A 14,446-nucleotide genomic window follows, 5' to 3' on the forward strand; every position below is an offset into this window, starting at 1 on the left:
ACAGGAACTTCAAAAGCACATACCCTTAACCTGGGTAATCCCTGGAACATTCTCATGTACATGAATCGTATTGATTTCCAAGGTAGTATGTGAGGTGGGGACAAGAACTAAATCCATTTTAACCACACAGCGCTGTAAGAATTAAAACTATGCAGAATAACATTGAATTGATCAGTGTCAGCTAATTATGCTACAGGGCCATCTTGTGATTACATCCACGTCTATGATTATGTCGGACTTCTGAGTCCCTTTAGTTTCATTATAGTACAGAGACCTGATAACTCTTCTGGCTGATTGTAACAGATACCGAAGAAATGTGTCCCCACCCTTGACCTTCAGTGCTATCCAAAAGTCAAACAATTTAAAAAAATATTTCTAAGTACTCTTCTGCCAGGAAATGTAAGGCTTTCTTGATGTGTGTGTGTGTGTGTGTGTGTGTGTGTGTGTGTGTGTGTGAGTGTGTGTGTGTGTGTGTGTGTGTGTGTGTGTGTGTGTGTGTGTGTGTGTGTGTGTGTGTACGTACACCAGCTCCCTTTTAAACTGTATCTGATGTTCAAAGGAGAACTTTCAGCAAAAACGCTGATTAGATCAGAAGAATTTACAGCAGTCAGGGTTGATGCCAAAAGAAGGGTTCCTCAAGTAAAACACTTGCCCAGTTGGTGCTGTTACTGTTAAAGCAATCAAGTGACCAGTCACTTGAACAATCAATCAATCTGTTTGATTAAAGAATGTTTAAAAAGCCCTACCTGTCATGCCATGAAAGTGAATTAAGCACAGCAGAAGACAAAGCCCGTGAAACACTGAGAGCCTGTTCACTGAATGAACAGCTTAAGGCAGCTGTCAACAAAGTACCCCACCAAAACAAATAAAATAAAATAAAATAAAATAAAATAAAAATGGTTGAATCCTGACACTGTGCATTATTACATCACCAACAGATTATTATACACTCAAGATTTCTCAAGTAATGAACATGTAGCCATTAAACAAACTATTACTCTTGAGACATTTATTACAAATGTCAGAAACTTATTCATAAAATAAAACTGACTTTAAAAAAAAAGGGGGGGGGGAGCCAGAGCTGGGATCTTACACCTAAACACAAGTATATGCTGTTTTATGAATAAGCAGTATTAACTACATTCTTAAAATAGTTTTAGTGCATTGCATTCTTAGAAAAGAAAAACATCACCTCCCCAAAATGTTTCCTACAACATTTAACAGTTTATAGAACTAGACTAGTTACTGTTACCTGCCTGTTACTAAGCCCACAGGTTAGAAGAGTGAAACCTCTGGTTTTAGGCTAAATTCATCAATCTTCCATTACGGATGAAGTTGCTAAAAATATTTGATTTCCAAACTTAGTAAGCAATTACATTAGTCAGTGTCTCATTGCCATAAGGCTATTTAAACCATTTCAATGGACTACTCTCCTCTTCTGCTGAAACTTGCTACAGAATAACAGTCAAACCTTTCATCTGGTAGTTTTGGTATTAAGATTAAATTAGACTAATGGTTTTTCCTCTAAAAACGTATAAACTAAACCACCTCTTTTATGCATTAAAAACAATGAGGTAGGCACAAAAAATAAACATATGTTGTTTGGAATTTTTTTTTTCCCATTCTGCAAGTGCAGACTGTGGTAAAACTGTTGTTGCACTTCTAGGTTTAAACAAAAATTAAACCTTTAACTGAGGCAGTGCTAATACTGTGACATCACCAAGTTCTGTCCTAACACAGAATCATTATAGAAAATGAACAAACTTTTTATCATCTGTACGTTTCAGGCAAAACCTGGTACACTGAAAAATGACTAAGCTCTTGGCCAGGCCAAAATGAAACCAACCAACCAAAACCAAGCATTCCATCACCCCCCACCCTGATCCCCAAAAAAGGAATTATCCTAGCCACTGCGTCGTTCACATTTTATAAATATTAACTTCTTAAAACCTGCACCTTCCTCTTTGTCCACATATTGTCACATTACAAAAAAGAAATGTCAATTAAATACATTGTTTAACATTACTAGATTAGATCTGCCCTCTGCTTCAGCAAGACTGACTCTCACCACCACTTGTCACCTTCTCTTGCCTGCCTCCTGCCAAATCAACAATGTGTTCACGATGAGCCTCTCTCTTTTCACACTAACAAATGGAGTCATTCAAAGCCTAGGTATTCTGGAGCTGAAAGGGGGCGGGGGGGGGGGGGGGGCGGGGAAAAGACCTGTTGCTTTCTTGTGTGATCCCAAATCTCAAAGACTTATAGCACCTGATGGTAATATCTTTACAGCACCAGCTGCATTGCAGCCTCAGTTTAAAAACAAAAAGAAACCTAACACTAGTGATGCCTGCACACACATTCAGATGGAGTGCTTGCATCAGTGCAGGTCTGTACTCCAGTTACTAATAATTCCAAGTTACGAGGATCTCCAAGACTCTGGATGTCAGCAATCCTTTGTCAAATCACATGGCTTCTACCAGCTCAGAAGAGAAGTCCTGCCTAGGGTCATGAAATAAACTTGACTGCTTCCACCAGACCGTACAGAAGCAAAGAAAACCTGTGAAGAAAGAGACAAAAACTATTTACGATGGTAGCCAAGCGTTCAGATTATCAGCTTGCTCACCAAAGTCTGATGAGTGAGAAAGAAAGCAGAAATTTGTGTTAAGCTTTAATGTTCAAGATATTTATAAGGCAATTAAAGAACATGGTGTAACTGAAAGCAAGAAATTGCAAGTAAAAAAGAAAAGGATACCTTGTCATTCCGTTCACATAAGAACTTGAGTCTTTGTGCCCTTTTGTGCATGAACACACCGTCCAAGTGCCCAGTTTCCACTGATCGTATCTCAATAGCCTTTTCTCCCCAGCCCATAATCTGATTGGATCGAATGTATGCTATAGAAATAAACAAAAAACCACCGTGTATTAAAGAGCAACATACAGCAATTGTAAAACCCTCTATCTTAAAGGTGGCCTGCAAGGGAAAAAAAAATTACCTTTTTATTTTTTTTAAATAATTCTTTATGATGCATAAGAGAACAGTTTAATTTTTATTTTATTTTATTTTTTAATAAAGAGAAAGGTGGTGGTGGTGGGTTGTTTTTTTTAACCAAAAGTATCCTTTTTGCTGGAGTATTCATTGGAAGGCTAAAGTGAAAATGGAAGCTTTCACAACTCTCAATTAAATGGGTTGAGTGTTCAGTTTTACACAGAGCTTTTCTCCTAAGTGCTACCAGCAGATAGGGTTAATTAGATGTAGGCAATAATGAAAAAACAGAACAAGATTTAAATGGAGTAAAATCCTTTCCTTCTTAACTGCCCAAATTTCAGTTATGTCTCTTGTGGTGTTATAATTCCACTAATTATAATTCTCCTCCAAGGAGTTTGCCAGCAAAAACAGAAATTGATACAAGGGGGAAAATTGCTCATATAAAAAACAAGTCTTTTACAGTTGGCATATTTTTTAAAGAAGTTTCTTCCATTCTGAAAAATTCTATTAGTTTGAAAGATATTCTCTGTATTTTATATGGGACCACGATATAGTAAAAGCTTTGTTATCTGGCATGCTGAGGGAGGGAGGGAGGGAGGGAGGGAGTGAATGTGTGCGTGCCAGTAAATCAAAAATTCCAGTTAGCTAAGAGGGGGGGAGTTTGGGTGTGTGAGGGGGCAAGGGTACGGGTGCACGAGAGAGTGTGGGAATGGGAGGGGGCTCGGGTGGGGAGTTGGGGTGCGGGAGAGGTTTCAGTGTGCTGGATCCAGGCGGCACTCACCTCGGGCGGCTCCCTGCAAGCAGCGACATGTCTGGAAAGGCCCACCCAGGTGGCTCTTTGTGCTGCCTCCGCCTGCAGGCACCGCACCTGCAACTCCCATTGGCCGTGATCCCCAGCCAGTGGGAATTGCAGAGCAAGAGCTTGGGGTGGGGCAGCGGCAGTGCACAGAACCCCCACGGCCATTCCTCCACCAAGGAGCATTGACCGTGGCCAATGGGAATTGCAGGGGGTGGTGCATGCGGGAGGATGCAGTGCACAGAGCCGCCTGGCCGTGCCTCTCCAGACATATCGCTGCTTGTAGGGAGCCATCTAAGGTGAGCGCAACCCAGATCCAGCACCTTGAAATCCCTCCTGTGCCCCAAACCCCTGCCCTGGGCCCCCTCCTGCAGCCAAACTCCCTCACAGAGCCAACGCCCCACACCACTCCCAAAATACCCATTTATAGGGCATTCCAGTGTGTAAAGTGCCGGATAATGCAGCTTTTCCTGGAGCTTTCAAAGTGCAACTGTAGGTCTCCTTTCCATCATCATAAAGCAGCAAAACAGGACACTTTCTTCTTTGAATGTCACCTCTAATCTCCATTAACTAAAGAGCTTGGTATTAGCAGAAGGAAAAGAATTATTGTAGTAGTTCAGTAATTACTATTGGGATGCAGTGAAATCTCAAAAAGAAAAAGCTGTCATTATAAAAACGTACAGTCAACAGATAATCCAGGTGTTAGTCTGATGAGCTCTAACAAAGATAAATGGAGGTTACTTACTGTAACTGGAGGTTCTTTGAGATGTGTAGTCCCTATCTGTATTCCACACATGGGTACACATATGCGTCATGCGCCTGAGTCCGGAAATTCTTCAAAGCAGTGTCTATTGACCCATAAATGTGCAGTATTGCCCCTTACACTCCCATCCAAGGGCATAAAAGGCAGTGCGAGTTGACACTGCTCCAGTTCTTCTTACCACAACCCAACTGGATCCCAAACAGAAGGGATGGAGGGCAGGTAGTGGAATACAGATGGGGACGACACATCTCAAAGAACCTCCAGTTACAGTAAAGTAACCTCCATTTTTTCTTCAAGTGATGGTCCCTGGGTATCACATGGCTGACTGGCAAGCAGTGCTCAAACTGGGGGAGGGTACGAGGAAGGTGGCAGCAGAGATGCTCGTAGTACTGCCATTCCTATGGCTGCATCTGCAGTCGCTGCTTGGACTAGAGCGTAGTACATCAAGAACACTTCACATTGCTGCCCTGCAATGGAATGTACCATAAGGATGCTGAGGAGGCAGCTTGTGCTCATAGTGAGTGAGCTATTATACTCCCAGGAGGGAAAATTTTTGCTATTTTGTAGCATTCTAAGATGCATCCCAAAACCCACTTGGAAATCCTCTGGGAGGATATGGCTTGCCCACATGATCTTTCTGCTATGGCAGTGATTTTTAACCTGTGGTCCGCAGACCCCTGGGGGTCTGCAGACTATGTCTAAGATTTCCAAAGAAGCCTGCACCTCCATTTAACATTTTTTAGGGAACTGCAAATGAAAAAAGGTTGAAGACCACTGTGCTATGGCAATAAAGAATCCTGGAGATCTAATGGGTTTGGTTCTCTGCTGGTAGAATGCAAGGGCATGCCTGACATCAAGGGAGTGAAGTCTCTTATCTTCAGAAGAAACATGGTGTTTGGGGAAAAATACAGTTAACTATTGGCTGACGGATATGGAACTCAGAAACAATCTTGGGAAGAAATTTTGGGTGTAACCTAAAGGAAACCTTACCTTTGTGAAACACTGTATAGGGAGGGTCTGCCAAAACGGCTCCTAGTTCAATGACCCTTCTTGCTGAAGTGATGGCCACTAAGGTGGTCAAGGCACATGTTGCCATAGGTTCAAAAGACAAACCTGTGAGTGCCAATAGGACAAGGTTAAGGTCCCATTGAGGCACAAGTTTAAAGACCGGCGGGAAGGTTCTGATCAAGCTCTTCATAAATTGCACAGTCGCCGGGTGGTAAAGACAGAGGGAGGAAAGCACTAATCGCTGCTATGTGTACACACAGCAAACTAAGGGCTAGACATGCAGTCTTAAAGGAGAGGAGATAGCCTAGGCTAATTGGAGTGCTTGCAGCACCTAGTGAATGTTGGCGGAGGTGTGCCCAAGCCAGATAGCCCTTACATTTAGCTAGGTAGCAGGCTCTAGCCCAGGGGCAGGCAAACTTTTTGGCCTGAGGGCCACATTGGGTTTTGTAAATTGTGTGGTGGGCCAGTTAGGGCAGGGGGTCGTGGCTCGGCCCCCACCTCCTATCTGCCCCCCTCCGCCCCGGTACTCCTGCCCCATCCAACCACCCCTGTTCCCTGAGGGCCCCTCTGGGACCCCTGCCCCATCCCCTCACACACCCCACTCCCTGTCCCCTGGCTGCCCCCAGACCCTCGCCGCCCCATCCAACCCCTCCTCTCATTCCTGACTGCCCCTCGGGACCCCTGCCCCATCCAACCACCCCTTCTCCCTGTCCTCTGACTGCCCCCGGAACCCCTGTCCCTGACTGCCCCCTGCTGCCCCATCTAACCTCCCATCCTTCCTGACTGCCCCCGAGGACCCCTGCCCCCATTCAACCCTGTTTCCCCCCCGACCACCAACCACACCCCCACACCCTGATCACCACCCTGAACTCCCCTGCTCTCTATCTTACCGCGCTTCCTGGAGCACTGGTTGCTGGCGGCGCTACAGCAGGCCATGCTGTCGCCGCTGCCACTACCACCACGCAGCACAGAGCACCGGCCGGGCTTTCCAGCTGTGTTGCCCCAGGAGCTCACAGCCCCACACCCCCGAGCATTGCACCGGCGGCAGAGCGAGCTCAGCCTACAGGGGAGGGGCCAGGTGCTAGCCTCCTGGACCAGGAGCTTGGGGGCCTGGCAGGATGGTTCTGTGGGCTGGATGTGGCCCAGGGGCCATAGTTTGCTCACCCCTGCTCTAGTAGAATCCTTTCTACTTGGGTTAAGGATTTCCTGAACAGGGACAAAGCATGAGCCTTCTGTTTCTGATGCCTATCTAAATACCAGGCCATGAGGTGGAGTGCCCGGGTTAGGGTGCTTGATTTTCCCCCCTCGTGTCCTGGGTTAGGAAATCCAGAAATGGGCAGATCCTGATAGGCTTGTGTACAGACATCGTTACAAGTTCCGTGAACCAGACCTGTCTGGTCAGGAGGGTGCTAGGAGGATGATGGTGGCTCTGTGGTGATGGCTCTTTCCTATGACCTGCAGCAGTAGCGGGATGGGCAGAAAGGCATATCTGAGGCAATCTGTCCAGGAAAGCGTCATCCTTGGAATCACGAACAATGGCCCCCTGGAACAATACAGGGGAAGTTTTCTGTTTGTCCGGGAGGCAAAGAGGTCCCATAATAGAGTACTACATTGCATAAATATCTTGGTTAGGACTGTGTCATGGATCTCCCATTCGTAGTCTGCAGAGAAACTTCTGCTTAGTTTGTCAGCTAGGGAGTTGTGTACACCTGGGAAGTAAGCAGCTTGTATCGTGACGAAGTTTCTGATGCACCAGTTGCAACATCTGTCTGCTTCCAGGCAGAAATGAGATCTCTCTCTGCTCTGATTGTTTACATACAACACCATGGTGACATTGCCTGGCATTATCTGTACATGGAACAAGCATATGAGGAGAAGGAAGGCCTTGCATGCAAGGTGGACCAACCTCAGTTCTAGTAAATTTATATGCAGACTGATCTCTTGTGGAGTCCAAGTAACCTGAACAGTGTGGCAGTCCAGGTGAGCGCCCCACCCCATAAGAGAGGTCTCTGTCAAAATGGTGGCTCTCAGTATGGGACAGCTGAAAGGAGTCCCCACCATGACTTTGATTGGTTTGACCACCAAGCGAGGGAGGGCGAGAACAGTCACCTTGGAGTCGATGCAGTCCCTCTTTAGCCAGTAAGTCAAGCAGAGCCAAGTTTGCAGACACCGCAAGTGGAACCTGGGGAACAGCATCACATAGATTCTTGCTGTTGGGCCACATGTGACACCGTGCACTGTAGTACGCCATTTGCGGATGAGGTAGTAAATCAGGTTGTTCATCATGCGAAATTTGCCTGCGAGGAAGAATGCTCTCGCAGAGACTGAGTCCAGTAGTGCTCCTATAAAGTTTATGGTCCTTGTGGGTGACAAATCAGACTTTTCTTCACTTATACAAATGTCTTGTCTAACAAGATGTTGTTCAAGAGATCCTGTCATTATCGGCCTACCAGGAGCCAGTTGTCCAGATAAGGGAACACTGTATAGCCCTGGCGCCTAATCTGGGCTACTACCACAGAGAAAACTTTCATGAATATCCTGGGTGCAATGGTGAGTCCAAAAGGGAGGACCTGAAACTGGTAGTATTCTTCTCTCACCATGACACGCAGAAAATTCTTGTGGGATGGGTGAATGTCCATGTGGAAATATGCCTCCTTCATGTGAAGAGCTGCAAACCACATCCCTTCCTGAAGGGAGGAGCTTATAGATGCCAGAGTAATCATCCTGAATTTCAGCTTTCAGATGATGATGTTTAGTTGCTGAAGGTCCTTGGCAGGTTTTCACTCCCACCTCCTTTTCTGAGGATTAGGAAATATGGGGAAGTAGAACCCTCTCCCTTGGTACTGAGGTAGGACATGTATCGTCCCCTTGTACAAAAGAGATTCCGCATTCTGATGAAGAATTAATTGGTGCGAGTAGTCCCCGAAGGGAGACTGGGAAGGGGGTTTGTAAGAAGGGAAGGAGACAAACTCTATGGAATATCCCTGATAGATAATCTCCAGGACCCAACTGGTGATCCAGCTGTGGGCAAAGAGCATGAGGCGGCCCCTAAAGCTGACAGGAAGAGAAGTGGTTGGCCTTGCTTTGAAGAATTTCTGGATTTGGGCGCATGATTTGCATGCATACCCATGTGTGGAATACACAGAGAGATCATCAGGTGAAGAAGATCAAAGGATTTAATAAGGAAAAAAGGAGCTGCCTCTGGTTTGTGGATGTATTTTCAATAGAAAAATAAAATTATGATTTAGCAGCTCTTAGCAAGGATGTCCTAAAATGTTAAGTCTCAAATATTTAATAGCACTCCCATTTCATACAAGAACATATTTAACTGTTAATTTATAGGGGAATTAAATTACATAACTTGCTATGGTATAAGAATATATACCATAATAATGAACTTTTTATTTATTTAGGGTTTTTGTAGGGGGAGGAGAGAAGAAGAGGAGGGCAATCTGACTACTAACACATCATCTTAAAATCGCTAAACAAGATCTTCAGCTGGTGTAAATTCTCATAGCTCCAACTGAAGTCAATGGACCTATGACCGTTTATACAAGTTGAGAATCTGGCCCCTAACATCTACAAGAACAAACAGTAGGGATCCAATCCAATTCTCACTGAAGTTAGTTCAAGTCTTTCCATTTACTTTAATGGGAATTAGTCTGGCGTTAACTGTCATAGAAAGCAATATGGTAGGTCCTTATGGTATGAGACATTTTGTCTCATCAAAGTGCCTCCTCTATTCTTTAAGTAACTATGGTAATTCAAAAATATTTTTAATATACAATACTTTACTGCTTAAGACCACAGTAAGTCTATCAAATCACAGATAAGCCTATTATCAATTAAGAAATGTCTCAAAATAATACCAGCCCAAATCCCTTTAGAAATGCAGGTTATCACAACTTTGCAAAAATATATCTATTTTCAGCAGGCTACTAGGAACTTTATACTCAATAAGCTATTCTGTTTACCTCGGTACTCCATAACATGCGTGTGGACTGCAGGGACGTGCTGGCCGCCACTTCTCACAGCTCCCATTGGCTGGGAACGGCAAACCGTGGCCGCTGGGAGCTGCGGCGGACAGTTAACATAAACAAAATGTCTTGCGGCCCACCAGCAGATTACTGGGATGGGCCACGTCCTGAAGGTTGCCAACCCGCTTTACAGGTTATGTTTGATTCTCACAGGATACATACCAACTGATGTGGGCATCTCTCCCCACTGCAGAACCACATCTTTGGTGATCCTCCCATAGGTATTAACATAAACCCCTTCATCTTCATAGCAAACCAGCAGCTCCATCCCATCAGTGTTTGGGAGAATAATGATTGCGTGTGGTTGGATGCTGCTCTGGATCTACAGAAGCAAAACAAAAGCAAAGACACTGTTTTTCACATGAGCTGCTCCAATACACAGGGCTGGCTACCTTTTGTTTTAAAGCAGGCCATGATGAGGTAAGTGCCCATAGGAGACACATATATATATATATCTAAGTCCCATCGAACTGTCATCTCCAGAATATTTGACTGACCAGTTCTATGGTATGACCTATAGTGACTCATTCATTAATCTGCAGTTGAGATTTTCAGTGCTGCCTGAGCTACACGGTAAGACGGCAATGCAAGCCAAACCGCAGAGCACTGGACTGGGACTCTAGAGACCGGATTGTATTCCCAGTTCTGCCATTCACTTGCTGTGAGACCTTGCACAAGTCACTTCACCTCTCTGTCCTTCTGTGAGCACGCTCAACATTTATCTGGTTAGACTGTAAGCACTTTAGGGCAGGGATGATGATCTCTGATGGTGTGTTTGTACAGTGCCTAGCACATGGAGGCCCTGGTCTTGGTTGGGGCCTCTAGGTGCAAATAAAAATAATATAGTCAGGTGATCTTTAAGACCCATAAAATACTTAATCTTCAAGCTATTACCCAGTTTATATTTAATTCCTGATGTCATTTTATTTCATTTCTGAAATTTAATTTTCTCAGTGCACCAGCTGCTCTATAATTGCTTGTGTCTACTGCAATAAAATGATAATTTTTTTTTTTTTTTTTAATAATTCTGGTCAATTCATTTTAAGAGTAGAAAAGAAAAACTAAAATCAGAAATGTTTCTACTAATGACTTGGAAGTGGACTCGATTAATAATTCTAGAGTATACATATGAAGGAATTATGAAATTTACTATTTTTTTCCAAACTGATATAAGACTAGCTATAGCTATATAGTCTATTATGATCCTGTTTTTGTTTTCTCTATAGGAGGACTTCATGTTTGCAAGTCTTGAACTCTTACCAATAGAAACCTTCTAAGGCAAAAATGTATTGAACAGCTTTACTTTTTTTTTTCTTTTAAGTTAAAAAAAAGTTTGTCTTGCGAGGAAAACCAAGAGCACACAACAAAACCCACAACAGAATTCCACTCCCACACAGAACTGTCCTTAACGGACGCCTCCTCTTTTAGCCTTGTCCTGCTTAGGCTGTGTGAGTGGCCTCAGGGGACTGTTGCCCTGCTCTGCCTCATCTCTCCACCCACCTGATGGTGATCTCACCACTGTTTCAGGGTAGCTGGGACTGTGTTTTCGCTGCGTATCAAAGGTCACTCCTCTTGCAGTTTGTGTTTTTTTAAATGTAAGATCCCGTATATGTTCGGATATAGGATAGTTTTATATCTTTTACACCAGCAGTTCTTAACCAGGGGGTACATGTACCCTTGGGGGTATTCAGAGGTCTTCCAAGGGGTACATCAACTCATCTAGATCAGTTTTTAGAGCAGTAGCTGTGTGGATGGGCAATTGCACAAAATAAAACTATTTCCCCATGCTTATCTTTCCCTTCTCTAGAGTTCCTTATATTTCCTTGTCAAGTGCTTGATATGGGCCATTTTCATTACCACTATAAACAGTTATTTTGTTCTCCTGCTGACAACAGCTCACCTTAACTGATCACTCTCCTTATAGTTTCATGTTCCCTGTGTATATATATCTTCCTTCTGTATTTTCCACTACATGCATCCGATTAAGTGAGCTGTAGCCCACGAAAGCTTATGCTCAAATAAATTTGTTAGTCTCTAAGGTGCCACAAGTACTCCCGTTCTTTCATCTAGATCAGTGTTTCTCAACCTGGGGGTTGCAGCCCTCCTAAACCTATTCCATGACCCCCCAGGGGTTGCAGGTGCAAGGCCGACATTAAGGGATGACAAGCAGGGAAAATGCTGGGGTTCCATGCCATAGGAGGCCCCAGAAAGCTAAGTTACATGCGTCAGCCCTGCTGCCTGGGGCTCAGGCTTCAGACAAGACTCAGAAGTGAAAAACAGGCTCAAGTATCACACTGAAATGTAAGTACAATACTTATATTCCAATCAATTTATTTTACAATTACATGGTGAAAATGAGAAAGTAAGCAATATATCAGTAATAGTGTGCTGTGACACTTTTGTATTTTTATGTCTGATTTTATAAGGAAGTAGTTTTTAAGTGAGGTGAAACTTGGTGTGTGCAAGACAAATCAGACTCCTGAAAGGGGTAAAGTAGTCTGGAAAGGTTGAGAGCCACTGTTTTACACAACATCTGTTTTAACAATTTTCATTCTTGCTGTAAGACATGTTAACCCCCACAAGGCCTGAACTAGCAAGCCCTCAAGATCTTAAATAAGTCTGTTAACTGTATTATTTTGAGCATGCATGAAGACTGGCATTAACAAAATATGTTTTGTACCTAGTACTTAGAACATTACATCTCCTCTATGAAGAAAAAGAGGTTTAAGATTTTTTTATTTGTGGGTTTGGGGATTATTTTTTTTTTAATTTTTTTTTTAAGTGTATGATGCTCTTATAACTAATCCACAAGTGATAATCACAATTTCAGAAGTTAGAAAAACATAGTGAAGGGAATAGATGACTTTTCTGCATAGTTGCTCTCGGTATGATCATACCACAGCATTTGAACACCTGTATATCTTTTCAATGTGAAGTAAGTGGAAAAAACCCTAAGAAATAAAAATCCCATACTGAGCCACAATTCTTACATGCGTTGGCAGATAAATATCATAGACTGATCCTGAGTCGACATCAACAGCATGGAAACCAGCACAGGAACCATAGATCACCTTCAGCCTCTGACCTTCCTCTACAGTTAGATCCACCAGCAATGGTTTATGTACCAATTCTCCAAATGACTGCAAAACAGTAATTAAAAGGGGTCATCAGATCTACATCTCTGCTTACCACACAACACTGAGATGGGAGTCCTTAAAACATGCTTATAACACACACACACAGGCAGCTTGCTCCTGCAAAGTCATCACACTTGATCCAGCAGCGTGGTTAAGCACACGCCTTTACAGATGTGAGGCATTCCACTGAGGTTAAGCTCCTGCTTATGTGCTTTGCTGAATTGAGGTCAGACTATTCATATCTGTGCAGGATTCAGCCATATTACATTATGAACTAAAACAACTTCCCTGGACTAAAAAAGCAAAAATAAAAACTCATCAAGACACGTTAAACTTCTTTAGAATGTTTTTAATTTGTAAGGTGACCATCTCAACTTCTGCACAACAGTTTGTGTAGTGTGCAATGTGGCCTCCCGCTGTGCCCAAGTGGGCAGAGCCAGACCTGCCTCACTCCTCCAACCAGAAGTGGGTAACCGGAAGAGGAAGTATAAAAGGCAGAGCCTCTGGCTCACTTGGAGCCAGAACACCGAGGGAGACGGACATGTCCTGCTTGCTCCAGCCTGCTGACTCTGCGGCTGAGCCATGCGACCCCCTGCCTGCCAGGGAACCAGTGTCTGCTGTGGACCTGCCAGGGCTACCACTGGCCACCTAGCTGGAGGAGACGAAGATACCCTCTGGTTTCAGGTACACCCTGAGAGGAGGGGAGGAAGTGGCCCAGCGACAGCCGGCTTCAGTCTGGTTGTAGCACTGCTTGAAGCACGGTAGGCGTGCTGCAGCTGGATTCCCCGCTGACCCAGTGGCGGATCACTCCGTCCCCGTTAGGGCCCTGGGTCGGGGCGTGGTGGAGTAGGGTGGATCCCCTGGGGTGGAAGCCTCTCCTTGCCAAGTCAAAAGGCCTAAGTTTGTCAGTTGTCCACTGAAACTAGGACACTCAACCCTGGGTTTTCACTCTGGCCCTACATCAAAGGCCCAGAACTAACTGGTTTCAGACAGGTAGCCATGTTAGTCTGTATCAGCAAAAAGAACGAGGAGTACTTGTGGCACCTTAGAGACCAAATAAATGTGTTAGTCTCTAAGGTGCCAAAAGGACTCCTCGTTCTTTTTCCAGAACTAACTGAATCCTGGGTTTTCGCTCTGCCCCTGGACCATGGGCCCAGAGCTAATTGACTATTGTGTTTGCTTCTGCCCCTGACTAAAGGACCCCGAGATTATAGATGGCTGGGTTTACTCTGTCCCTGCTTAATGAGCCCAAAGCCTGCAGACTACGGCTGCTCTGGCCCCTGCCAAAAGGGCCCCGAGACCACAGACTAAGGCGTTTGCCCGGTCCCTGCCTAAAGGGCCCAGAGGAACTGGCTGCTCAGCCCCAGCCTAAGGGCCAGAGCCTACTGGCCCTAGGATCCCTGCTTCTGCCTAAGGGCTGGGATCAAATGACTATCTGGGGGCTCAGCCTTATTAGACCGTCAGAACACTAATGCCTAACGCTAATTCCCCTGATACTAGGCAGTGGTCCCGACGGTGTAGAGAGGTGGTGTGGCCTCCCTCTGACCCAGAAGGGGAGGGACTACCGCCCCACGACTAGTTTGGTAATGATACCTTGTGACCAACGATATTCTTACAGCACTCGAAAAAACAAGTGAGACTAACATAATTTAGTGATTTGGTCACTTGCAGCAAGATTAGGATTTGGTTCAATTATCTGTCTCTTGATTTGCATATGTA

General features: G+C 44.5%; 1 protein-coding gene across 5 annotated transcripts in view; it reads right to left on the reverse strand.

Moving 5' to 3' along the window:
* Positions 1-463: 463 nt before the first annotated feature.
* MAP4K4 (mitogen-activated protein kinase kinase kinase kinase 4) overlaps positions 464-14,446 on the reverse strand; it is a 94,980-nt gene continuing 80,997 nt past the window's right edge. For all 5 annotated transcript variants that reach the window (XM_030570068.1, XM_030570097.1, XM_030570088.1 and 2 more), the window contains 4 exons: positions 12,581-12,730; positions 9,753-9,912; positions 2,753-2,892; positions 464-2,557 (listed from right to left, as the gene is read on the reverse strand). In XM_030570068.1, coding sequence (XP_030425928.1) covers positions 2,474-2,557; positions 2,753-2,892; positions 9,753-9,912; positions 12,581-12,730 — 534 coding nt within the window. In that variant the 3' untranslated portion in view covers positions 464-2,473. The remainder of the gene's footprint in view (positions 2,558-2,752; positions 2,893-9,752; positions 9,913-12,580; positions 12,731-14,446) is intronic.

This window comes from Gopherus evgoodei, chromosome 1 (assembly GCF_007399415.2).
Source record: "Gopherus evgoodei ecotype Sinaloan lineage chromosome 1, rGopEvg1_v1.p, whole genome shotgun sequence".
NCBI lineage: Eukaryota > Metazoa > Chordata > Testudines > Testudinidae > Gopherus > Gopherus evgoodei.